This window comes from Nipponia nippon, unplaced genomic scaffold (assembly GCF_047370975.1).
Source record: "Nipponia nippon isolate SJK-2023a ecotype South Korea unplaced genomic scaffold, ASM4737097v1 scaffold_31, whole genome shotgun sequence".
NCBI lineage: Eukaryota > Metazoa > Chordata > Aves > Pelecaniformes > Threskiornithidae > Nipponia > Nipponia nippon.
Genome location: NW_028262349.1, coordinates 5,081,599 through 5,108,305, shown reverse-complemented (window position 1 = coordinate 5,108,305; position 26,707 = coordinate 5,081,599). Strand labels below are relative to the sequence as shown.

Genomic DNA, 26,707 nt, shown 5'->3' with positions numbered 1-26,707 from the left:
AAATTGCCTGTCAAGGGATCGAGTAATGAAGTGGAACATGGCGTAACTATATACTGGTTCCGGGGCCTGCTTAGGTGAGTAAGAGAAAAAAAATAATTGTATTTTAAACAGAAGTGCTGGAAGAAGCATTTTCGTGTGAAACCTTCCCTGACAGATTAACAAAGCGGTTCTGGAACTGCCTGGGAAAAGCTGTTTTCCCCACTTCGGTGGCAGTGCAAGATCTTAACTGGCACAAAAAGGAAGTTTGGCAAATGGTCACTCCTTGGATGCAACAGGAACATTCCCCCTAGGGAGCTGTGAAGGTGAAATCCCACAAAAGAAATCCTCGTGGCATCTGCTTTGGTTACAAAACACACCACACAACATCCTATGTTTACCCAACCAACATTCATGGCCAAAGTTGTCCAATAAAATGCATTACTTTCTCAACTCTGCTTTTGGAAATCCTACTCTCTTATTCCCTACTGGTAGAAGGCTCCTTAAAAGCCTCGCTGTTCATAAGCAGCAAGTTTTACCAACTACATCTATCTCAAACACTTACCTCTGCTGAACACTTCGATTCCAGGAGGTGTTTGCAACTGTACCAGAGCAAAAGGTCTTTTTGTCCAGCTTGACCATAACACACGTTCCCCTACGGCCCTCTCCTGGCGTTATTAAAAAGATCGTGCAATGCTTTCCGAATGAAGGGAAAGATGGGATTTTCTACCAGAAACCCCCACTGGAATTACACTTTCTGTTGTCCAGTCTGGAATTATTTAATGCCAGTCTCCTCTACAGAATTGTAAGTGGACAGGAGAGTTTTCTGGGCTTGCTGCAATTTTAGAAGGTCTTAGCCAAGGCAGAGGATGTTATTCTCTGCTGCAGACTTTACTCATAAGAAACAAGCATCAGTACAGACCTTGTCAAATGCTTCCTGGGAGGAGGAGCAGAATTTCAGGCACTCATCAATGAAGAGATTGAGATATCTTTGACGAATGTTTGTTGGGACTTTAGCACCAAATTCTGTGGGAATAACAGGCCTCTGTAAGCTGGTGCTCTAGAGATGAGACAGAGAGAAAGAGAAAGAGGCTATTCAGGGTTTAAGAAGTATGTTGCTTTGAGAATCTCACGTTTCCTGCTACGTTATTAATAGTGGCATAACTTCCTTTCTAAAAATCTGCCCAAAGCTAAACATAACACGCATCATTTTTGGTACTAAAAATACCACTTGAAGCTTTTGTGCTACCTTCAGTATTTGAACTACTTCAAAAAACCACCATGTTTCATTATGCAACTCATCCAGCAGCCAAGGACTCCCCATGGCATTAGTCACAACGCTCCATTTACACACAGAAACATTCCAGACCATGAAAACGATGACATTTACATTAAGAGATTCAAGATTAGCACCATACCGAGCACCACACTTGGACTTGGAGATGTGAACACATGACACCAGTTATGTGCACAACAGACATGGTTTTCCTTTCAGTACTCTGGCTGTGAAGAGAGAATGGGAGGCCCACTCCTGCCAGGCTGGCAGCCAGCTAAATCATCACACTTCTTGTGGGATTCCTGTAACTTTACTGCATTGGGGTTTTTTCTTCCTTTTTTAATGCCAATCATGATGCTCCTGAAAGGATTTCCCCCTTAAATTGAATGACTTCTTCATGCATAAAAACTGCACGTTGGACCGAGTTATGACCTACCACTGCAGTTTTCCATTTAACACCAATTATCCACCAAATCAACACAATTTGCCTCTTTTTTGGAGAGAAAACCATATGATCATCTCTAAAGCACCCAACTGTTTTGTCAATCTTTCTCCATCCCACCTAAGAGATATCCATAAACCAAACCATCTGCTGCAATCTGTAATGAAAAGAGCTCTACAGAAGATATGAGCACGCTCAAAGGGGAGCAACTGCTCCTGTCTCAATGGGAAGAGTGCTCATTTTCCTCATGAGACTTCCACTTCGACGCCCTGTTCAAGGGGATTTGGTCCTTTTCATTACATGTATGTATTTTCTCAACCTCTGATATGATACCCTTAAGCACCTCTGGAACACTCGTAAATATTTTATCCCTTCAGTTGTTTCTTCTCTTTTTAATCGGCTTCAAGTTATATGTTACTATAAGTACCCAAAGGCTGGGCAGGTATCCTGGGAGGGGGGGGAAGGAAAAAAAGAGAGAGTTTTTTCCCCAAATATCAAGAGCAGCATGAAGTTTAAATGATCACATTTTACCTCTATAGGTCACTGTGGGACATTATTCATAACCACCTGCCTCAGTATGGCCTGCAAAGCCCAGGAAGGGCATTCATCGAGCCATGCCTTTTGAACACGAGAGGCTCCAAGTCCCTGACACAAACAGCTACACACCTAGCCAGACAGCACAACAGAAGACTCAAACTGAAGATGAGTGATCAATATTCAAAGAGATCAGAGCAGCACTTAAGTATTTCTATCTTTTTAAGCTCCTACCCCTCAAGTGTTTAATTTTTTATACAATGCTATCGAGGAAAACCACAGGAAGAAACAAACCCATTTAATCAACCTAATCAAAACACCGCTCTTCAGAGAGTGCTAAGTTTGCAGCAGCATGGTTAAACATACCACCCTCAATGGAGAATGACCAGAAAGATTTCAAATTTCTCTTACCTGCAAGGAGGGAACATGCGCTACCCTTTTCGGCACGATGGTGCTGGTGGTCTTTGAAGCCATCCCAGCTAAGGTGCAAGTCTTCAGAGAAAGGGTGGGTGCTTCAGAGTCATTGGAAGGTGTGACACTCCTGCCAGCAACAGTCGTCTTACTACTCACGAGGCCTGCAAGAAACAGAAAACATATTTAGGTAGAAATCCTACCACTGGGCTTCAAGTTGTCAGAACTATAAAAGGCCCATGCTGCAAGCTGTGATTTTTTCGAATGGAAGCCTCCAAAGGGATACAAATTGGGTAATTTTACCACCTTCTAGGCAAGGCTGAAGGAACCTTCTGCCAGGAAACGTCCCTCATTTCTGTTTGGTTTGGGGTAACTGAGTCAGCAGAGTTTAAAGAGGTAACCCTGTCAGCTACAATGCACTAACTGCCCATCACGTCAGCTCTGAGTCCTTCCAACTACAAACGGATACCAATGAGCATTAATTAGTACTTCCCTCCTGTTCGTGCCACCTCCGAAGGCTTGAATGGAAGAGCGAATGAGGAGCAAACACCCTCCAAGGAAGAAACAGAAAAAGAACAGGCTGAAGTGAGAGAGGCTGGGTGAGACAGACGGGGAAACAGGGCTGTACATCTAGTCTTGCTTTTCAGCACAGGATGGAATTTCTCAGTGGAAAGGCCTTCCACTGGTGACTATCAGCAAAGATTCAAGTCCTGGCCAATGCTACACATCTCCTGACAGTTTCACATCTGCTCGGGAGAAGTTTAAACAGAAGGCGGTGTCTTTTAACAGGGGGGAGGACAGGACAGCGATCACAAATAATGCTGCTGGCTTACTTTGTTTGGCTGCTGCGGAAAGGGCTGCGTTTGGCACGTGAGCAATCCTCTTCTTTTCCCCTGGCAAAGAAAGAGAGGCCTTTTGAACGGCCACAGCCAGCTGTGCCGCCTGCTGCTGAGCCAGCTGGATCCTCTGGTAACAGACCTCTTGAGCGGTGGGGGGACGGTACGGCCGGATCACGGGCTTGCTCGGGACCTCTGCCTGCACAGACAAAAAGTTTTAGAGCCAGCAAGCTCACCTGCTCAACACCCACTCACCCACGCAAGGTCTCTCTTCCTCAGCCCCTCTCTGTTAGCAGATACAGGTTTTTGAGAGGAGAAGATCTCAACCGTCTCCCAGAACAAAATATTTAGAGTCACCCACTAAAAAACATTGTATTAATGATTCACCCTCAGGCAAGGCTTCCCAGCACTCTGGCATGTTCCTAAATTGGTAGCTGGTATTTGAACTGCGTGTTTAATGGCATGATGCCCCCCATCACTGTGTCTAACCCATTTCTGGATTCTGTCAGTACACTCAACTCTACAGTCTTGCCCTAGAAAATGAAATTGTTGTGCCAGGGCAGGTTTAGGTTGGATATTAGGAAAAACTTCACTGAAAGGGCTGTCAGGCCCTGGCCCAGGCTGCCCAGGGAAGTGGTTGAGTCCCCCTCCCTGGAGGTATTTAAAAGACGGGAAGATGTGGTGCTTGGGGACATGGTTTAGTGGTGGCCTTGGCAGTGCTGGGTCAATGGTTGGACCCGATGATCTTAAAAGGGTCTTTTCCAACCTTAACGATTCTATGAATCCAGCCCCGTGCTGCCTACTGCATGCTTCTTTAATTTATATTGCAATGAAAAAGTGACCAACTCTTCTCCATTCCCCTTTGCTACACAACGCTGAGTTTTACAGCTCTCTCCCTCTCTGTCTTTCCCATGCTGAAGAACCAGTGCCATCTACCCTTGCATGACAGCAGCTCCCCGCCTCTCAGCAGCCTTCTTTCAGGTCTCTTGTTCCTGTAACTACTTAAAAGTCTCACATATATGTATTTATGGGATTTGAGCATTACATAAACTGAGGTCTGAATTTTAAACAGGCTCTGCCTCTGCCTGCTTCTGGAGGCATTTCACTGCTTCAGCCGTTACTAGCACAAACACGTTACACACGCATTTTCTTTGATGTCCAAATTTAGGTTGCAGGAAAGGTGCCAGAAATTACGTCAGCAAAGAGAGAAGTTTTCTAGCAGCAGAAGTACAAGAGAAGCAGCAGTAGTACTAACTTCTCCACACTACTTAATAACCTTTGAAATCTGAGAAACAGGCCTTCCCTCCTGAAATTGCTTCAGAGAAGGGTGCACTCGCACAGCCCATGTGTAACATGGCATTTCTGAGACCACAAATTGGGGGCAAGCTGGCACCTCCTGCATTCCTGGTCTCTGATGCCGACACCAGCTTCTGGATACCAAACTGACTGCAGTCAGACATTAAATTATAATTACAGACTTCCAAGCAGGACAGGATACTCATTTTCTGCCTCACCTTCAATTCCTTTGGCCCACCATTTCCCCTGGCAACTAAACTAGAACTCAGCTCCCTCCCCTTCTGCTTGCTCAGTCCTTGAGCTATAAATCACAAGCAAGACTGAGCAAATATTCAACTCGGAGGGACACGGCAAAGTACGAGCTTCAATTCTGCACGTAAAAGCAGCAGCTCAGGTCTTGCGCCACCTCCGAGCTGACGGACTCCAGGGGACGCATGGCCCGGTGCGTGCTCACGGCAGCTGCTGCTGAGCACACCAGATCGGCTCTGTTTGCCCATGCAATGGCTGGGCTGGGGCTCACATCTTCGGAAAGCATTTTGGGATCAGCTGTCACATTAAGAAAATGTATTTAAAGATTTGTACATGTCTAAAAGGCACCTATTTACAATAAATATTTGAGTTAATGAATTTCCAACCCATTTGCTTCAGTCTCTTATCTCTTCACTTTGGAAGAAAGGGCCCTTATCAAAACACATGAACTGGCTGAAGATATGTAGTTAAATAAAACACATTGCTTTGACTTCAGGGCTTCAAATTATTAAAAGCAAAGAAACCTTTTTCAGGCAGAGAGGAAAGGAAGAACAATGAATTTGAACTACCCAGCTCAAATCAGTGCGTAAGTCTCCACTCTTATCCTGCTGGAACATAAAACTGACTAATCTCTGCTCAGCACCTGGAGGGAAACACATTAAACCCTCAGAGAAAACATGAATTAAAATCCCAGTGAGAAAGAAATAAAAAAAATCAGGATGTCTTCCTTGCCTTTTTTTTATTCTTCTCCTTTGTATTTAAAGTATCCTCACAATTGGGAAAGAAGAGTATCAAACAAGATATTGTTGATATCCTGGTTGATTCAGAACAGATATAAGGTAATGGTTTTAAACATCTGACAATTCCTACAGCTATCTTTTAGGTCCACAAGACAAAGCAACGTACCGTCTGACACAGACTGACCTTGTGTCCAGCTAATTTTTATCTAAGTGACTGAAGGAAGCTATACTGTAGAAAAATGAACATCTCAATCTACCCCCATGAGTTACAAGGTGCAGAATCCATTTACTCTACCACAGCTTACCCTTGGTTTTACGAAAGTTTATGAGAGTTTTGCTGCCATTTCTAACAGATGCCTAACCACGTTTTTCAGAAATCAGAAAGGAGAGGGAAGAAATCTGACACAGACGGATTCCAGTGCAAACAACTCATACGCTGCTGCCTGAACCTGGGACTGCATCGTTTTCCAGTGATGTAACAGGACAGAAAATCCTCACTTTAAAGAGCCTAAACTTTTGCTTCTAAAAGCTGCACTTACATTTCCTTGTTTGACAAGATGAGAGATCCTTCTTTTTTGGCCAGGAAACAAAGTGGTTAAATTATCTTCTGTCTTTTCTTCATTTCCTTCCTCTTTGGATAGCTGAAAAACAAAAGAACAAGCTTCGAAAATCGAATAGACTTGAAGATCCCTCTCAATGTGGAGACTTGCAAAGTCCCCTTTTGGGTTAACAGAAAGTCCTTGCAGGTGGCAGGTGAGAACAACACGTGGTCAGCTGCTGAACTACTAAAACAAACCTTGATTTGAACACAAGAGCCACCAAGGGAGCCAGCAAACAGCAGCATTACAGTCCCACCCAAGCAGTCGCTTCACGAGCTGTGCACCGGGCAGCGTTGGTGTGATTCAGGACAGCCCCTACCTGCCACGAGAAACCTCACCTTTCACGGCATTCCTAAAATCCAGGGAGTTTTGGGTTTGGTTGGTTTTTTTGTAAGAACTTGGGAGCTGACTCATGTCTGCCCTTGTATAACGTGCTGCCAGAGCAGGTCCTGGAAACCTGCTTGACACCAAACCACGGTGCCCCCGTTCCACATTTAGGGAAACGTTTCTCCGCAGTTTTATCCACAGCCATATCTGCAGAAAGGCTGCGGTGAGAAACCCCCAGGTAGCACCCTTGTACAGCCAGAAACCCAGGAGCAGTAACAGCACCTCTCCAGCTAAAGCTGCTTCTGAGCTAACATCTCAGACTTGCTGCCTCGGGGGGGAAAACCACTTTAAAATCTTCTTTCAATTTGACTCGGCTGTTCATTTCTACAAAACACACTTCACAAGTTTATTTTTCTAAAATCTAGCTGCTCTCCAGTTAATCTTGCTTTCAGTTTTCCAACACAGCCTCTGGCGAAGCTCCGAGCAGAGCCGAGCCTGACAATCTCTTGGAAATGCGGCGACGGAGCTGAAGGCTGGATTTGGGAATGAGCTCAGACTCCGCTCAGGCTGAGCTGTGTTCGGCACCACAAGGGCACGCCGGGTGAGCACTTCACACTGAATCACTTCGCTCTCTAGGAACTCGCTAAGTCTGTTAATTCAGTTACATCCCTAATAAACTCTCTCACAAAGTGATCCTTCCCGGTGGAAAAGCACCACGCTGCCCACGTGTACCTTTCCCTCCGGACTTACTGAGGCCAAACGACACAGGCTCCATCTACAAAATTATTCCATAAACAAAAAAAATTCCCTGTGACCAATCCCACCTGCCAGAAACGCAGCAGGGAAGCCGGTACCTACTTACAAACAGCCATCTCGCAAAGAAGGACCCCTGCGCTGCAATGCTTGTTCCTCCCTTTCCAAAACAGGGGGGAATTAAAATTTTTAGTGCAGGGATATAAGGTAAAGCACGTGCAAAGGAAACACGTGGCTGCTGACCGCTGAACATTGCCGTTCCATGCCAGAATTAACTGTTTGCAGTGAGTGGCAGCCCCTGGTTCAGCACTTATTGAATTCAGTCCATTTTGAATCACCCCGTATTTAGAAAGCTCTAAATGGATTAGTATTTCCCACTACAGATTGCGTGCCCTTATACTATTTTCACTTAAACCAGGCAATTTGAAGAAACACAGCCAAAAATAAAGCGCTCGTTCCTAGCCGGGAATTACACTAAACACCAAAGAAAGCAAGCTGAATTTTAAAGCAAAATCAAGTAATGCTTAATAGTTCAGAAGAAAATCATTACATGCGACTGCATTACATAGTTTCTTCTACCAAGGCATTTCATACAAGTGTAAAAAAGGTCTTCGCTTGTCAGCAAGGCAGACTTCTCTCCGAACAGATCGGGGACGTTCTTGCGACAGAGAGTTCAGCAAAAAGCTTTAATAGTCCAGCCGTTCTTTTCAAAAGATGAGCTCTCCTCCCCACGCTGCAGATCCTGGCTCACTTTGTCCTCCACATACAGACGGTCATGAACAGAAGAATTTTGTTCCCGGCCACTTCACCCACCCAGCTAACAAAAGCCTGAAAACCAGCACCAATTCCTGATGCCGTTTTTAGAGTAAAAGTCAACAACCAACCATACCAGGAGAAATTTGCTTTCCACCATGCAGTCGTGTGGTTCCTGCTGCCCCTCCTTCAGATCAATAATCCCAAAGGGAGCCTTGCTGTGTTTGAAGGGGTCTAAACTGGAACACACTGGAAGCCCTGATGGAGTCCCAGTACCTCTATTATCTTTTGGACACAGGATAGCTGCAGCCAAAGCCACTCAGTAATTCCTTGGACAGACACACTCAGCCTTTGGCACCCCCCCCCCCAGAGGACACCTGATTTTGTCACCTTGCCCCCCTAAGCCGCCCAGGTAATACAGCTGACACAGAGACCCCGATACCTCCGCACTGCAGTCAGATGTGCCAGACGGATAATGCTAGAGACAGGTTTGGGGGTGTTTTCTCAATGTTGTCAAATTTGTTACCTTTTTCTTTTTTTTAAACCTCTTTCCAATCCCATTCCCTGAACGCCTGCTCTGTACGCAAGCAACATCATCCCAACCAGAAGACCTGGGCGTGCTGGGTTGGACAGCAAGTCAAACCATCCTGCCCATGCACAGGCAGCCGCTCCCAGGATCGAGGGTTTGCTCTTGCTGCCCAGTCAAACTCATATGTGTGAAGATGAAGGATGAGTTTTGTCTGCTCCTACTTCCCTGCCTCAGAGGCTGTCAGAGGATCACTGCCAGCAGCTGCTTTCTAGCCTTTTACACTTGCTCCGTCCTGTTTTAATCTTGGAAAACGAGGGTCTTGCATCCTCTGGGGACTGCCCCAGGGATCGATATTGGGCCCAACGCTATTCAATATTTTCATAAGTGATCTGGATAACGGGATCAAGTGTAACCTGATGAAGTTCACAGATGACACCAAATTGAGTGGGGAAGTAGACACTCTGGAAAGGAGAGCCACCCTGCAGGAAGATCTGGATAGGCTGGAAGAGTGGGCTAACAAGAACCTTATGAAGTTTAACAAAGACAAGTGTAAGGTCTTGCACCTGGAAAAAACATAATCCAGGAGTGCAGCTCAGACTGGGATCCACCTGGCTGGAGAGCAGCTCTGTGGAAAGGGACCTGGGGGTCCTGGTGGGCAGGAAGCTCAATATGAGTGAACGGTGTGCTGCTGCGGCCAAGGAGGCCAGTGGGATGCTGGGCTGCATCAAAAAGGGCATCACCAGCAGAGATAAAGAAGTCGTTATCCCTCTCTACTCAGCGCTTGTCAGGCCACACCTGTGTGCAGTTCTGGTCCCCGTTATACAAAAAAGACGTGGGCAGGCTGGAGGGGGTCCAGGGAAGGGCCACCAAGATGATCCAGGCTCTGGGCAGCCTGCCGTATGCGGACAGGCTGAGAGAGCTGGGCTTGTTCAGCCTTGAGAAAAGCAGGCTTAGAGGTGATCTCATCACCATGGACCAGTGCTTAAAGGGGAGCTACAAAGAAGATGGAGACTCCCTTTTTACAAGGAGTCCCATGGTGAGGACAAGGGGTAATGGGTACAAGTTACTCCCAGGGAGATTCCGATTGGACACGAGAGGTAAATTTTTCACAGTGAGAACAATCATTGGAATAATCTCCCCAGGGAAGGGGTTGACTCCACTACACTGAACATGTTTAAGACTCAGCTGGACATGGTGCTATCTCGTCTAGATTGTGCTAGAAAGGTTGGACCAGATGATCCTTGAGGCCCCTTCCAACCTGGTATTCTACGATTCTATGATACCTCACAGTCACTGGCAGAAGCCTTTTTATGTAAATGCTTTTTACTTCCTTTTTCTGAAACTCCTTGTACCTTTTGAAGAAATTTTACCTTCCGTTTCTTATTTGCACCACCTACAAGGTATCCAGAGATCCTTATAACATATCTGCAGTGTGCATTTAAAATAGAAAACAATAATTTGGGGAGTCTCTGAGGTGTCCAGTGCCAACTACATTGACTTACTTGCACCAACACGTTGTCTTGGTTCTACCTGCCACTACATTCCTTAAACTATGCTGCAACAAGAAAGCATCATCCAGATTAGCAAACTTGGATTAGCTTTGGAACACCCACAACATACTCTCTGAAGCCTTTTCTCCAGCCATCCAGGCCACCATGGTTCTTAGGCCAGATGGAGACAGAAGTGACTGATAACCCTTCCACACAAAAGGTAACCGAACCCTTACATTTCACAGCAGCTTTCAATCCAGCACCTAAATTCAGGTGCAAACTCTTCAAAGCACCCAGTCATGACAAGGATGAGATTCTTCCAACAGATGAAGTCTCCCTCCGTAGCCCTCTTCAGCTACTTGAAATAAGCAACACCACTAAACTAAACCAGAATCCTTTCACATTTAGATGTGAGAGAACCAACCAACCCAAACCAGCATTACCTGTTTCCCCAGCCTTCCCTTGTCTTCTGTTTTCACATCTGTAGATTCATTAAAAATCCTGAGACACTCTTCCATTGGATCTGACTCAAAGTCCAAGTCTTTCTCAAGGATGGAATAATCAATGTCATCAGATGTTGAGGAAGACGATGACGATGACTTTGACAATTTAGAGCGCTTCACTTTCTTTGTCCCTTCATTTTCACTCTCAGAGTCTGAGCCACAGTCATCACCATCCGAGTCCGAGCTCACATCAAGTAACGTGGATGGCAAAGGCCGGCCTTTGTCATCGTCATCTCCACTCTCATCGCCAAACAGGTCAACATGACTCAAACTCCGCTGCTTCCGACCCTTCTTTGGATCTCCTTTTTCTGTAGAACTGACCTTTTCTTTCTTTCGCTCCAGGGCTGGAGTCTTGGTCCCTTTCTCTTTGTTTTTACGATCACAGGTTTCCTTACCATTTTTCACGTCAGCTGTTTTCAGCTTGGAGTCCTTCTTGCTGCTCCCCAGTTTCTCCATACTAGAGCCTTTGATGACACCCTCACTCTTACTTTTCCCTGAACTACTGCTGGTGGACTTGGATTTTTCTTTCTTAAGCCCATCCAGTTTTTCTGACTTTTGTTTTTCCGGTTTCTTTGAATTCCCATCGGTTTTCACTTTGACACTTTTATCTTTGCAGTTTTTCTCTTCGTTCTTGGTTTTTAATTTTTCTTCTTTCTTGAGCACTTTGTCTTTTTCTGCAATTTTACTTTTCTCCTTCTTACCAACCTCACTGAGGCCAGGTGTTTTACTAACATCTGATTTCTTCCTTTTTGTTTTGTCTTTTGAGTCTTTGTTTTTATTTTCAATTTCCTGGTCATTCTTACCAGAACACAATTTTGCTGCTTTTGCATTTTTGTCTGATAAGCTTTTGGCAAGATTTTTCTGTGAACTTGGAAGGTCTTCCACACCATATTGTGCTGCTGCTTCTTTGCTGTCCTGGGAAGCAAAGTCATCCACTTTGGTGCTCTGCCCTTTGTTGGATAACCCATCATTTGATTCACTTTCAGAACCAGCTTTTGATTGTGAACTAACAGAAGTTGGCTTATATTCCACATCAGCCTCATCTTCAGAGGAAGAGAACCTGGCGCACACTTCATAGTCATCGAGTACTTCACAGAGCTTCTTTCGCGAGGGAGAATAAGATTCCTCGTAACTAGACACCCTACCCCTTTTAGACCCCTTTGGCTCCTTTGATGTGGCTTTGCTCAAAAGTCTGGCTGAGTAATTTGAAAGTGGGTCATATTCCAAGTCTGTAGAAGGCTTAGAGTCATCAATCACATATTTATTGTTAGTGACAGTGCTACTGTATTTTTTATTCTGTACCACAGCCTTGGGAACATATTCCAGTGAGCTACCTTTAGATCGGGAAGTATCCAAGGTGTATTTACTTGACCGGCTAGCAGCAGCGAGAGGAGTAGGGTTGTAGTCCGAGTTATTATTAAAGTTGTAGCTACCTGGATTATATTCTAAGGAGGTAAATGACTCATTTTGCGTCCCAGCAGTTGACACGGGCGTATTCGAAATGAGCGAGGAGGCCTCTGAAGCACTGAACTCCTTTGTCGTTTCTAGCAGCTCCTCATACTTTTTCTGCTCTCTCTCAACTTCGTTTTTGACTGCCTCAATGGCCTTGTTGACCAGCTCCAGCTCCAGAATACCGGGTGTCACATCTGTAATGTCAGCCAGTGCGCCATCCTCCCCCTCCAGCGAGGGCCTCGGAAGCTCTGGATTGTAGGGATCATAGCCTCGTTCTGTAAAAGAGAAGGAAAAAATCATTTACTGACAGCAATTCAGGTAAAATTTTCTTTAGAGTAAAATTTTAAAAAGGTCTGTTTAAGGTCTGCTCTCATCAAAACCCAACACTGAAAGGCACTACCAAAAGCCATGCTCTCGTCACCACAGAACAGACGTTTGATACCGAAAGCCACCAGTGACGCTCTCGTCGGCAGGTATGTGGCTAGACTGGATTTTACAAACTATTCCTGGGCCTCAAGGACTAAAGATCTGTTAACAAAGTGCTTTTACTACTCATGGAAAAGCTCTATAAATTAAATATTCTTCGGGGCACTAAAGAATAATCACTGTATTAGGACCAAGAGGAGCTGAGTATGCACAGACTTATCTGCTTAATTCAATGAAGCAACCAAGGGAGGAAAGAGGATTCCAGTACAAAAACTGTGGATTAGGGTCTCATTTATCGATGCCAATGCCTACCGCACACTGAAAGCCTCCAATATTCCTCAAAGCTCAGTATTTCTCACGTCAGCTGCAGGAAAACCAGTCTTATTTGGACTGACAAACTGAGTGCTGCTAATAGGAAAAAACTACAGGTCCAAAGGCAACACGACTCAGCCACACCGAACAACCACCAAGACAGGAACATAAACACTCCCAACATTTCTCTTTTCTGACATTTGTCTTTTCAGACAAGTCCCTTAGGTGGCCTCTCTTGCGCAGGCATTTCTAGGGCTACGAGCAGAGGATATGCTGTGACCACGGTGCACGGCTCTTCCGACCACAGCTCTCCAGGAGAGCTTTTGGTGAGTGATGGTCCACCCTATGAACAACATGGAAATTCTAAAGCAACCTGTCCAAGGGACAACTTACAACTGAAGAGTCTGTTGAAGCTCATCTTGTAAGCTTTGTCTTGAAAAGGACAGGGGAGCACTTGTCACAAGTATAAACGCTCTCTATTTTCTGCCATGGTGTTCCAAACTCTCCCACCTACCTTTCCAGCTCCTGGTGAAAAGGGAGGGAAAAGGACATCATTCACGCACGCGTGCAGAGTGACAGGCACCCTGCTTGCCAAAGAACAGGCAGGAAAATAACCTCACCTTGAAAAATTAGACTAGTAATGGAGGAACCCAGCAATAAAGACGACTGCATTTAGCAAGCTAACAGAAGCTACGGGTAAATTAATGGCTGCTTTTTTACTTTGAACAGTTTTCAATCCTTGTTTTACCATAGTCTCTCTGGATGCTGCTATTCCAGAGGAACTTTTTGTTTTTTCCTAGAAGGATAGTAGTAAAACTGGCTTTCCAACATGAATATGTAGAAGGACAAAACAATAAGCAGAGAGATAAAAGACAGGGGAAAAAAACCCAACCTCTCAGGTCTAACAGGGATGAGAAAACTTCTTGTAACAGTGTTTACAGGAGTCGTTTCTACCATTCCCACAAGACTGAGTTTTTCCTTGGATTTTTTTTTTTTTTTTTTTTGAGATGAATGACTATCCATACCCATGACTGCACAGCTCCCTTTGGTAATAAGAAAAGAACCTGTCTAGCAGTTGGCAGAACCAGCCTCCGAGCAAGCAGCGTGATAGAGACTGGGTTAAAATAAAGGCAGTGGTTTCATAAAACACTTTTTACCCCCTTGGGTTTGCAAAGATTTTTTCCAAACCAATTAGCTCCTGATTGAGCAGGGACTTTAGGCAATCGCAGCATGACGCCACCATCTTCCAAAGAACAGTCTGAGCTGTGCTCAGGACCACAAACGTGGTGAAAAAGGAACAAGGTGATATATTTCTATAACTAGCTCCCCCTCCATCTACTGCAAAGTGCTTTACAACCAAGACACAAAGAGCATTTCCAAAACCAGTGGCTGCGCTTCCCCGTTACGACGCCCAGCACCGCACACACCCTGGCGGAGAGAGGGAGGGAGAAGGTGGCAAACCACAGCAGCTCAGCGGATGGTGTACACCCGACGGACTGATATCCAGAGCCTCGTTAGAAAAAGAAACCACGAAGAAGCGCAGGTAACTAGGAAAAAACAGGAACAAAGCTAGATGCAAACAGCAGCAGCATCAAGGCTAGTATATATAAACAGATTATCAAGATAATTAGGTATAACTATTAGCCTAACAGCTGATAAAGAACAGAGACCCCTCCACACCCACCACCTCATTTCTCACCACTTGGCGAAACATCAGCTCCATAGTGGTAGAGAAGACCAGCGCAGTAAAGTCTGGAGGAGCCAGCTATTACCCTCTAACTCAAGATGGAGACCTAAAATTTAGCACAAGCATTGTTAAGGGAACAGCTGAAAGCCTGGTAATTTGTGCAGAGATAAGTATTAGGTGGCCTATAAACAAACAGAGGCAAGAACACAGAGTCTGGATCTAAAGACTTGCCAAAATTAAAAAAAAAAAAAAAAGCCACTAGCTCACCAAAAAAACCCCCAAAACCCCAAACTACACAAAAGACTTCTCGTCCACGCAGAAAAGCAAACTATTTTAAATATACCAGGATACAGAGAAAGTCGAAGACAACCTAAGCACAGACCTGGTGTCTGTTTCTCTGCTGTTCATCTACAGTATAAAACTAATTTGCACATTTTCTTTCAATGGAATGACCAGATGTAAAAATACATTATAATCTCTGAGAATGCCTGCAGGCTTTGAGATATCGTCATGAAAGAGCTCTTTTGTAGGTGTGTAGGAGGCCTGATGGATTACCCAAGCACCGCTGATCAAAGGCTACCTTTTCCATGAAAGACACTTGTGTAAGTGGGCTCCACGGTACTCATCAGGACTGTCACCTTTAGCCATGATGCATTTGCAGATAATGTAGTGGAAACACAAGCAGATGGGGATTTTATTTTTATATATATATATATATATACACACACACACATATATATGAAGAGCCATACACCCACAAGTCCCCAAAGTCAGAGAAATTAAATACGCTACCTAAAATCAGGCCACCTTTTCAGATGCCTAATTACACTCCTAGGAACTTGGGAGAGGAAAGGATCTCTGGGGGAATGAGCCCAGTCCCACGCAGGCAAGGACCCAGCTACACCCACACGTCCCTTCTTACAACCTGGATATGAGATTCAAAGGAGTCTTCTTCAGCTCTTGCATTTATTCCTCTCCATTTCAAACACTAACATGAATACCCATGGCGTAAAGAAAGATTACTACAAGATGAACTCCGCTGGTTTTGCTATTCTGATACACGAGATGTCTGCAGTATTTCTGCTGAAGCAAAACGAGTGAGAGGCACCAGGTAGTGAAATAACTCATTTTGGATGGATGTAAAATTGAGAGTCTACGCTGTCCTTTGAGAACCACGAGATAATGAGACTTGAGATGACAACTCCTTATAGGATTGCGAACTCAACTGCTATCAGGACACTCCAAAATACATTAATTTCTTAAAATAGTTTGCACCTCAGACGCATAAAATAGTCCTTCTGAGACACAAAAAGGTGAAGTTAACATCAACACTACACAAAACAAGTTATTAATAATTTACATAGGACCTCAGCAAACAATTTAACCTAGAACTACTTTGGAATATACCAAAACGAACTGCACTTCAATCAGCCATTTCAGCACAGAGTATACAGAAGCGTAAAACAAGATTCTTCCAAAAAAACAAGGTTGGTTGTTTTTTTCCTGGTTACAGTCACGTTGGTTCTGGGAAACGAGGCCTCAGTTCTGAGGTGGAGCTGTTTTATTACAGAGCTTCTATGAGCTAGCAACTCCTTGCTGTACACTGGTCCTTCTAGTTTGTGCAACAGGCGAAGGCAGTAAACAAAAGCTGACATGAAATGAATAATGGGAGTACAAAGTCACCTGTTTGATGTTAAAATATATTTTACAATGAATCATTCTGGAGAAAAAGATGTCTTTTTTTTTTTTTCCAAGCACCCTACCAGAAGACATACTTCAGATGCTTTAAATACAGAAAAGCCCAAACGTATGAGGTTGGTTGTATGGAGGTTGTAAACCTGCAGGTTTTGGAAGAGGAGTCAAGCTCTTGCACGCACGTGGGACATGGATGACAACTACCTTCCTTCCAGCTACAACAGAGTTGCTAAGCAGCAGCAGCTGCTGCTAAACAAAAGGGAGACAAAAATTAGAAACTTTCAAATTGACGGCAATTTGGATCTCCAAGCCCTTCTGTTTTCTGGCCAAGCTGCAGAGGGACCAGCAGAGGCCAAAAGACAGCAAATATTTTCAAGACCCACACTGCTGAAGTCACCCATTTTCCTGGGTCATCTGGAGCTGGCAACAAAAGGTGCATTCAGCGGGAGATGGGGAAGGTGAAAGCTGTTGGGAGACCTCTTTGGAGGGGAAAACAACAAAGGCATTTTTATTTTAACGCCATCAGAACAGCTTTGTTAGCTTAACAGCTTGCCTGTGTTTACAGTGCCAGTACTTAGCAAATGGACAACCTTTGCGATTACACAAAAATTATCACCATCGGAAAATTATTTTAAGCTTTTCATTTAATGCTTCACAGAAGAGACAGTGGTTTCCCAAGAACAAAATGTTTCAAAAAGGCTTTACCAGCAGGCCGAGTTTTGCTACTCTCCAGAATTAAACAGCGCAAAAGAAATGGTAGGTTTTGGTGCAGACCTTGTTTGCGAGTACCCAAAGCAAATTTCCAACAATTAATTTAACAATAATATCCAACCACTTGGAAATAATTAACACTGAGATTTAAAATAGTACATTTCAAATAATTATCCAGAGCAAATGGGTTAGGAGGGTAGGTAAGAGGAGCTAAGAGAAATGTTTCTTCCACTTTAAATATAACCCTGGTCCTCATGACTTTTTTTGTGCCTTCTTTCTCTTTTTAAAAACTAAACTATTAAAATCAAGTATTAAAAGCATAGATAAGCTTGGGCTGGTCTAAGAACATAAGGGAAGCAAGGTTTCAGAGGTATTAAAGCCAGCCAAGTCCAAGCTGGCCTGTCCCTATGCGCCTTTGTTACTCGATGAGAGGTATTTGATGCCGCAGCATCAGAGAACATCATGAACCAACACGGTCATTTCTTTAGTGGAAAAAAGGAAGCAAATATGAGAAAAGAAAGTCTTATATTAGCAAGGCTGAAAAAAGTTTGAACAGTCATCCATCACACTGAGGTATTTTTAAACCTGCTGTGACAAAGCCTGTTTAAGTTGGGGGTATGGTTTCACCAGATGTTGTCAGCCAACGTAAGTGCTCAGTGCCAGCGAAGGACCGTCTCGGGGGGTTGAACTGGTTGACTGGGGGGTTCACCAGAGGGTTTCACAACCAGCATAAGGAGTGGTGGGATCACGCCAAGGGACAAGACCGGCCAGACATCATCCTCGTACAAGCCATAAGCCATTTTCTCGGCTCAGCCGCCCGAGACTGCTGACACGCTGTGGCTGGAGTGGAGACACGGACCTGCCCGAGTGGGTTCAGCCCAGCAAGGGAGCAGCTCCAACGTGGGCCGTGTCACTCCCGAGCAGGCAGCGTTAACAGGGAACGACTGACTCACTCGGGTAGGAAGCTCCCTTTGACAGGAGGACATTAGGGCACACCCCTCAAAGCAGCTCAGACAGCAACGTCCAGGGAAACACTACACACCTCCTCATTTTATTCAAGAAAACGCAATTTTGTGCGGTTTCACCTCTGGCGCAGCAGAAGAGGCCTCTCAAAGTTCCTCAGGCCTCCTAAATATGGTAGCTTCACCCTCCTGATAGCCTCAGAGAGAGTCCTGGAGGACAGCTGGGGCTGCTGCTGCTCCAGACAGCAACACCAGTTAAATGCAAGGACGCAAAAGCCAGAACAAGATGGTCTGGCCCGTGCAAAAGCCATCATTTACATTCCTCTATTGCCACAGTGATTTACAGCCCCATCCGCCCCGGTGCTAAAACAACAGCGGTAGGCAAAGAGCATCAGAGGCATGTCAAGAGCTGTGATAAACGTCATGTTTTCCTAAAGGGAAAAATCACACCATTTCTCCCATAACCTAGGAAGGAAGGTGAGAAACATAACTGGTGTATTTGCCAGGAGGGGCAGAAAGCAAAGGCTGGCACCCCAAATATCACAATTCCTCCCCAGGCTGCTACCCCGACCCCACAGCCTCTCATCACACGGGCTAGAAGGCGTCTCACCGTTTTAAAATCGATGATACATTAATCTGGATATTCAGTGTTTGGATTCTTTGGAGATCTTTCCATTCCCTCTCTCATTTTAGCCTTAAAGTTATTCCTCAATATACAAGAAAAGTTGAAATTCTGTTTGGGGAAAAAAAAAAACACAAGGGGAAAAAAAAAGAAAAAAAGACACTTATTTTTTCTGTTTCTGAGAAAAATACAGACCAGAAAACATTTCCACATCTCCTGTACAAGGGCTAGATAAAACTAAGGATCTACTCCAAAACTTGAAGAGCAAGTCTTCTTTTCAAAGAAGCAGAAGGAAAAAAAAAATTAAAAAATAAATACTTCAAGTATTCTGGTGTCTTCTTTTCTCTCTATTCAACTCTGTCTTGAAAACTTACTTTGAGCAGCATGGTCAAAAGCAGTAACACTACTCCTCACGCACCAGTCCCTTAATTTTCCAGCCTTTCTCTGGCTTGCTCAAGATAAGTTATCTTCTCAACACCTGTCTTATTCCTTTAACTATTTCAGGTGAAGAATTCCCATTTAAGAAAAAAACACAACAGTATTTCAATACAGTCACAACTGGACACTTTGAAAAACAAAGTTAAAAACTACAGTAAAGCACCTTTCGAGCTAGATTACATTTAAAAACTTCAGCTGTGACTTACGAAGGACAAAAACCAAAACTTAAACTGGTTTTAAAACCCATCTGGCTTAAGTGAACTCAAAAGCTGGAATTAATACTTTGCAGTTCCTTTACGACTCGGACACCTGCAGCTCCGCAGACTCTTAACCAGTGAACCCAACACACTCCCCGGTTCTCAGCACGGATCCTCTCTTCAATAAAAAGGCTAGATCTCGCAGAGAAATTAAAATCTTTGTGTAACTAAACCCTCCAAAGCAGAGCTAAGTTTTTTGCATAGTCCATATATTTCAGAGACAGATGCAACCCTGAGGACTAAAGTCTCACGTTAAATGAATGGCTAACACGTGAAAGCCTCTCTGGAGAAGACACTTCTCTCGCCGCTGCTTCTTCACGCACTGCAACCCACATGAAAACACAAGTTAACTCCACAGTAAGTCAAAAACTTCAAAGAATTACCTGAGCTCCCCGCGGTTAATAAATATTGCAGATATTTGTTCATGCTGTACTTGAGGCTTTTAATATCTGCTTGGTACTGCTAAGACACTCCGGCAAAGGCTCATGGCACAATACCGCTGACCATGTGCTGACACAGCACTTTCTGGGCTGCAGAGATAATTAGGGCAGGACTTCCCAACCCAAAGTCCCGCCTTCACCCTCATTTACTCCCAAGTCGGATTCAGTTTTACTCGAGTGTCTGCAGGAGCTTTTTGAACGTCTTCTTTCCTAGCGCTACTATGATCATCTTGGGGAATTTTTTGACATCGTACTTTCCCCACTCCCCAGCTGTACACGCTGCTTTTTACTTGATTTGAGCAACACAAGTTGGCAAGCACAGCGGTTTCCTCAGCAGTGATCCCCTCGTCCCGCCGGGCCCCCCCAGCAGCACGCTCCCCAGCCGGAGCCCAAAGCCCCCCCACTTCTCCAGCCCCACAGCCCACGCCGAGCCCCAGCGGGGAAGGAGGCTGCAGGGCAGGGAGACAACCCGGCCCTGCCTGTCGGTGCGTGCCTGCCCGCAGCCCAGCGCTGCTGCCTCTCCCGTATTTCATGAGCTGCCCCGCCGCCTCCGACCCACCTCGCCCAGCACAGGGCAGCCCAGGGAACACGGTCTGGGAAACCCTGGACTAGCGAATTGTGCTTTCCGCTTCTCCAGCGCTAACGCAGCACTGCAGTGTTTGAATAGAGGGGGGAAAAAAAATCAGAGGAAGTGTTTAAATGCCAAGTAAGATATTCCACACTGGGGAGAGAAATCCTGTAAGAGCAAAGGGCTCCCATGGCGGGCAGAGGGGAGCCCAGGCAGCTCGCAAACGCCAGCACAAGGCTAGTGCCTCTGACACCCGAGCAGGTCGCTGCACCTTTAGCCTTCAAAATCTTTCCGGCTTGACAGAGAAGATTTGCTCCCACCTCCTGCTTTTCACATGTCTGTAACTGGAGTGCGGGAGAGCCGCACGCAAGCTCAGGGCTGAGCCTCCCCACAGCCACACACTTGCAGAAAGACCGAAAATGGGAAGTGCTCTGCCAGCCCACAGTGAAATCCCGGCACATGAAGCAGCTGCACCTGCCCACCCACAGGAGAACTGCCATAACTGACAATTTAGTTAAATGACAAGAAATCCCTAACCGCTGGAAAGCCATGACATTGATTTACATGAAAAGACACGTCCTGACCTTACCGTCAAGTGGGTTTTCTATTCTTCATTTCAAAACTCAGTTAAAAAAACATCCACTGGTGACATTTTGGTAATTACCGTCCTAAACACAAATGCGGGGGGGAAAAAAAAAGCAGCCTTAGCAATGCCCTCCCCACGCAGTTCATGGACTAGAGCACCCAACACCGAGCTACGTGGTTTCCTCTCTCAGTGAAGAAATACCAAAGGCAGTTCATAATGCCTTCATTTCTGCTCATTCAATTACCCTGTAGCAAATACAGTAATAAAAGCTCTTTCCTACAAGAAGCTGATCTTGCACAACATCAACTACAGGAAGGAAACCGCATCTGTTAAAGACCTTTTTTTCATCTGTTCTACACATGGCGTGAACCTGCACTGCACTCTAAGTAACGCAAAGGCAATCCCAGACAGGGCAGAGAGGCTGCTCCCACCAAACACCGCTGCGGTTAATGCGCGGCCCCTCAGCAACGTGCTGACAGGTGAAGAAGACAACAGCCTCGATCCTGCGGCGACACATGGGCTGAGGATGATTAAAGTCGGGTTTTAACATTTAAAGAACCATTTCAGGTTTTACCAAGTATCATTTTGCACAGCGTTTTATATACAAGTCACAGCCATCCCACACGGCTGCTTTTCGGCTGAAGACTTTGAAGAAGGGGGAGGTGAAATGCCTTGAGTTTAACTCAGCAGAGTTAAAGCTGGGGAGATAAGCCCAAGGATCTCTCTGCACCTGACCCGGGCAAACAGCAACGAAACGGTGTTACAGCGGCTTAGTTGTGGGCTGGGTAGCGTAAACCACGCAGAGGTGAAAAACTCAGTCGCTGGATGGTACCACACAAACCCATCCAGTCACCTTTCAAAGATGCAATTCTAGATCTAATCTACAAAGCTTTGCCCATCCAAATAGAAAATCCACACGGCAAGAAAACTGCTCCACAAGCTTTGGACCGTACCAGAAAACTGCCGACCAATTGTCGGTACGCACCACTAGAATACAGCATCTGAAGGCAGGGTGCTGAAAGCCTCGCTCTTCCCATCTCAGGCTAGCACAAGGATCAGAGCAGACAAAGAGGAACTCAGCCCTCCAGACCTGGAGGCAGCTTTCTGCTCTGGGTTCAAAAAACATCCTCCTCTTAAGCATCTCCTGACAGCTACTATGAAACCCAGTAAACCAAAGAGCTGGTTTCCTTAAGATATTTATGAAGAGATGTATTATGCTTCTTTTATGTCTTTCAGCATACTCAGGACTTAGACTTTAAAGAGACCTATTTTTTGCCCCTACAGCTCTTGAAGAGACGCTTTTAGGACTGAAGGCAGTTCTTCCCTCCTACTTACACAGCATGCTTTCAAAGCACTTCACACACATTCAATAATCTTTTCATCCTGCTCTGAAGCAGGTGGGTTTTAGTCATTTTGTAGATGGAAAAAGTACTTCAGCCAAGTCAGGATTAGAATTTGCAATCTGCAGATTCCCAGTCCTGCACAGGCTCACATCCCATTTCTCACCTCACCAACACTCCTGTGGAAATACCACACCGGTGCACGCTACCACCCCAGCAGCCGCCTCAGCTTTCGGCCAGCCCTGAATTTCCACACGCCTCCAGGTAGCCACGCTCTTTTACCACGCAGGCAGATACCTGCAGTAAATACACTGGAACAGATTTCCCACCTGAAGCATCCTACATTTCAGAACCCAGTTCAAATGTGCCCTACGGACCAGACGCATGACGCTGGCTCCCTCCTCACCCAACAAGTTTGTATTTACCAAGCTGCTTTCAGAAGGGAAGAAAAGGGAACGCCTGCCACATGCAAACGCCACATGCAAACAGCAGCAGATGGGGGAAAACTCAGTCCTCCTGCTGCTGCTGATCTCCTAACAGGCATGGAGGTCTCTTCATCACTGTCACCCAGTGGCTGGGACCATAAGAGCACTGCATGAAAAATAAGGATCATGTATTATGAACATCTGAACACTACGCTCCTCAGGAAGTTTGGAACAGTGGGGAGGGCAAAGAAAAGGGGAACAGTGCTACGTCCCACTAATTCCTCTTTTCACCTCCTGTCTGCCCCATCTGGCCCGTGTCCATAGCCTCCTCCCACCGCGGCGTGGCAAGGCCAGCTCCACTCCTGTTTTCAAAAGCTCCTTTCAAGGCTACGGAAGATCTAGTAAGAGTTTTGGGGTTACTGCCAGTCCTACGGTGATCCTCAAACATCAAAGTCAACATCGGCCTCGAATCAATATGCTTAGCAGGTTGGTTCTTTAGATGTTATCCTTTTTTCTACGCACTATCCCAGAAAACACAGATCTGCATGGTAGCTCTTGGTGTAGGTACCCACCTGCTTTGGCAAAAAAGTTATGCTTTTAGAGCTTATTTATCGAGTGACGTGATTAAATAGGTCAAAGATGCCCAAGCGCACTGTTATAAGGCTACTTCAAAACAAGGCAGGCAGTTTCACTGACAGGGAGCAACTTATGTTGGATTGAGAACCTGCTTTCAAGAAGATGGTTGCCTGGCTGCTAACTAAACTAGTACACCCTCTAGTGTAAATCTTAAATACAACCTTCCAGGGTAGACAAGCGTCAGACAGAGGAAGAGACAGGAGCACTTCAACCCGAACCCTTCAGATGAAGCCACGCCATAGCACTGCTTAAAAAATAACTGCAAAAGCATCTTCTGCTCCTACAGAAATCAGGCACCTCACACAACCCCGCTGAAGTCCTTTCTAAAAGACAGCATTTGGCAGCAGGTTCATCACACATTTTCCATTTCTCAATCAAAATCAACATAGAAAAAATGCCTGAAGGCCAACACTAAGCTGAGGCAGAATTTACAGACCCTTGGTTATGACAGCCATGCCGTGCATTAGATGCCAAGAGTTTGGGAAAGAGGGCAGGAGCACACGCTGAGCCGGCTGAGGAGAGTGGGAGGCAGCGGGCTGGAAGTTAAGCCTCGGGATCCTGCATCTTTCGCAAGTGGCAGACACTTCACCTACGAAAACTAGACTCATGCTTATAGTTTTTATTTTACAAAAGCCAGAGCTTCTCTAAGAGCCATAATAAAGTAAGTAAACCACTCTCACTCCCCAAAACACAAGCTTTCTCTCCTGGGTCACTAACACAGCCAAGCCAGGCCTAACAGAATTAGCACTGGGATCATTTCTTTCTTGTCATTCACACTCTTACATTAACACTTTTCAGCCAGTATTAGAAACTGCACACACTTTCCAGGTGCACCAGGAGGCTTTGCTAAAGACCAACCTTCATTTCCCCATTTCGAAAATCAAAACCAGCACCAGCATTTATTTAGCACAGTAGCATCTGTTTCAGGTCGCAGAACAAAATGAGCAAATCTAGTTCCAAAACTGACACTCTACAGATATTTAAAGACAAACAGCAACAGTACACTGAAAGATAATTATAACATCAAGCATCCAGAGGACCATCCTAAAGGGCTCTAGGGAGCTTTTCAAATTCAAAAGAACACTGAAAAAGGCAAAGACTTTTGTCTTTCTAATACGGTATCTGTCTGCCTGTGACAGCTCTGAGTATGCTTCCTTTATTTTAAATTAAACCACCGTCGTGGTAAGTTGACCTGATAACCAGGAGACACAAAAAAATTAATCATCTTCCAAACTTGTGAATAACCCAAAGTTAAGCAAGCACAGATAAAAAATGACAAGTTGTGCTTTATTTTGACAACTTCTGCCTCAGGTGGTTAGAGGCCATACGTTCTAGCAAGCATACCTAACTGAAACAGCAAAGCTTTAACGAAAAGAAAGCAAGCAGCATTCTACTAGGGAGAAGAATGAAGGCTTTTCTCTCCAAATAAAATAAGCAGATCAGCAAATAATGTGCGTAAGTAAAACGGCAAGAGAATGGAGGAGCTTCTTGCTGGAAGAACGGAGGAGAACAATAGCTCACTATCTTTTTTTGCAGCCAAGGTTCATTTGAGAAACCTGGCAGCACTCCATGTCTTCCTCAAGTCCCTCGCGGGGAAGGGGCCCGGCTCACCGCAGCCCCGCGACACCCCACCAGCGGGACCTGCCTTGCAGCACTGGGCTAGAGAACACATCACCTCCAGCTCCCAAAACCTGTGCACCTCCTGAAGGGTTGGGACGGCCCAGTAACTCTTAGCAGAGGTTTGAAAGACTGCCCTGACACCTCACTGCCGCGTGAGCTGGGGTGCCTGGAGGGACAAAGAAAGGGATGAGAACGGAGCTGCCCTTCTGCACCCTGCGTCCTGGTGCCGAGAACCAGGCTGTCCTCAGGCAATCAGACATTTTGCAAAGCTGCTCCCCACCACCCCTGTGTCAGGCAGCAACTGTGGGATCCGACTGATGACGATGAGGAGGAGACGCCCATCTTTCTCCCACCCGGTAGGGCAGAAAAGGCCCTTCAAACCCTCCTTCAGAGGCAACAAGAGGTGACAACCAAGGGCCCAGAGCCCGGGCAGGGCCGAGCACAAGCAGACACAAGAGCTCAGGGGCGAGGGGGACCCACCTGGATGATGCTGACAGACCCCTGTGGGGAAATCCCACTCGAGAGGGGCTTGGGGGGGAGGGAAATACCTGAGCCCTGGGAGCAGGGGGGATTTAGAGGAGTCAGAGGCAGGTTCAGGCCCTGAAGGGTAGGGAGGCGTGAGGAGGAAGGGCGCGGGCCTGTCCTTGCCAGAGGGAGGCCATGCTGCTGCCCGGGGGCAGCGCCGGGCTGGAGGGCGGCAAGGCCGGGGGGCGAGGCCGGCGCAGGGCCGGGAACAGCCACACCCCGGGGAAGGAGAGAGAGAGAAGGGGAAGGAGGGACCGCGACCCGGCGGGCCGGGCCGGGGCCGTACCTGCGCCGGGGCCGCCGGAGGCTCCGCACCGCGCCGCCGCCACCGGGGGGTGCCGGAAGTGGCAGTAGGGCCGGCGGCAGGGCGGGCCCCCGCCCGGCCCCCCGGCGCTGAGGAAGGGGCAGTCGATGCCGCGGAAGTAACCGGTGGATCTCAACATCCCGCCGGCTGCGGGGCCGGGGGCCCGGGGAAGGGAGAGGAGGCGCGGGCGGGCGGCGGCGGAGACGCGCTCCCGCCTCACAGCGCCGGCGCCGGCCCCACCGCCATCTTGGAACCGCCAGGCCCGGCGGCGAGGCCCCCGCGACGCCGCTGCCCGCACAAGGCTGCCCGCGCCGCGCCTGAGCCGAGCGCGGGGCGGGGCCGGGGCGGGGCTAAGGGAGAGGGCGGGAGTGTGGGAAAATGGCGGCCAGAGGGAGGCGCCCGCGCTGCGGGGAGCCCGGCCGCCCCCCCGCTCCTCCGCCTCCCTCGGGGTGCCGGGGCCGTCCCGGCCTCTGTCCGGCGGCTGCAGGCCGGGTCTTTCCCTCAGGAAGGGGCCTGGGGCCGTCCCGGGCCGCAGGGGGACAAACCCCCGGGGCTGGAGGTCAGTGCCCATAGAATGATTAAGGTTGGAAAAGACCCTTAAGATCATCGAGTCCAACCGCTAACCCAGCACTGCCAAGGCCACCACCAAACCATGTCCCCAGGCACCACGTCTGCCCCGCTTTTAAACCCCCCCCAGGGATGGGGACTCAGCCCCTGCCCTGGGCAGCCTGGGCCAGGGCCTGACAGCCCTTTGGGGAAGAAGTTTTTCCCAATACCCAACCCAAAGCTGCCCTGGCGCAGCTGGAGGCCGTTCCCTCTCGTCCCATCGCTTGTTCCTGGGGAGAAGAGACCGACCCCCCCGGCTCCAGCCTCCTTTCAGGCCGTTGCAGAGAGCGATGAGGGCTCCCCTCAGCCTCCTCTTCTCCAGGCTGAGCCCCCCCAGCTCCCCCAGCCGCTCCTCCCCAGCCTTGGGCTCCAGCCCCTGCC

General features: G+C 46.8%; 1 protein-coding gene and 1 long non-coding RNA gene across 6 annotated transcripts in view; both read right to left on the bottom strand.

The window, feature by feature from the left end:
• Positions 1–26,010, bottom strand: part of REXO1 (RNA exonuclease 1 homolog) — a 42,490-nt gene extending 16,480 nt beyond the window's left edge. For 2 of the 5 annotated variants that reach the window (XR_015707369.1, XM_087769657.1), the window contains exons 1-6: positions 25,703–26,009; positions 10,655–12,441; positions 6,300–6,401; positions 3,473–3,674; positions 2,640–2,803; positions 899–1,036 (exon numbers count right to left, since the gene is read on the bottom strand). Coding sequence is in view for 4 of the 5 variants with exons in the window: in XM_087769657.1 (XP_087625783.1) it covers positions 899–1,036; positions 2,640–2,803; positions 3,473–3,674; positions 6,300–6,401; positions 10,655–12,441; positions 25,703–25,859 (2,550 nt within the window). In the remaining variant the exon portion in view is untranslated. Of the gene's footprint in view, positions 1–898; positions 1,037–2,639; positions 2,804–3,472; positions 3,675–6,299; positions 6,402–10,654; positions 12,442–19,659; positions 20,066–25,702 lie in introns of those variants that run through there. The other 3 variants (XM_087769659.1, XM_087769658.1, XM_009461649.2) reach the window with 2 other exon arrangements.
• LOC148054357 (uncharacterized) lies at positions 13,388–18,583 on the bottom strand. Its single transcript, XR_015707370.1, has 3 exons — positions 18,570–18,583; positions 14,604–14,697; positions 13,388–13,429 (listed from the first exon to the last, which is right to left on the bottom strand). It is a non-coding gene; the product is annotated as an uncharacterized LOC148054357 (long non-coding RNA).
• Positions 26,011–26,707: the final 697 nt, after the last annotated feature.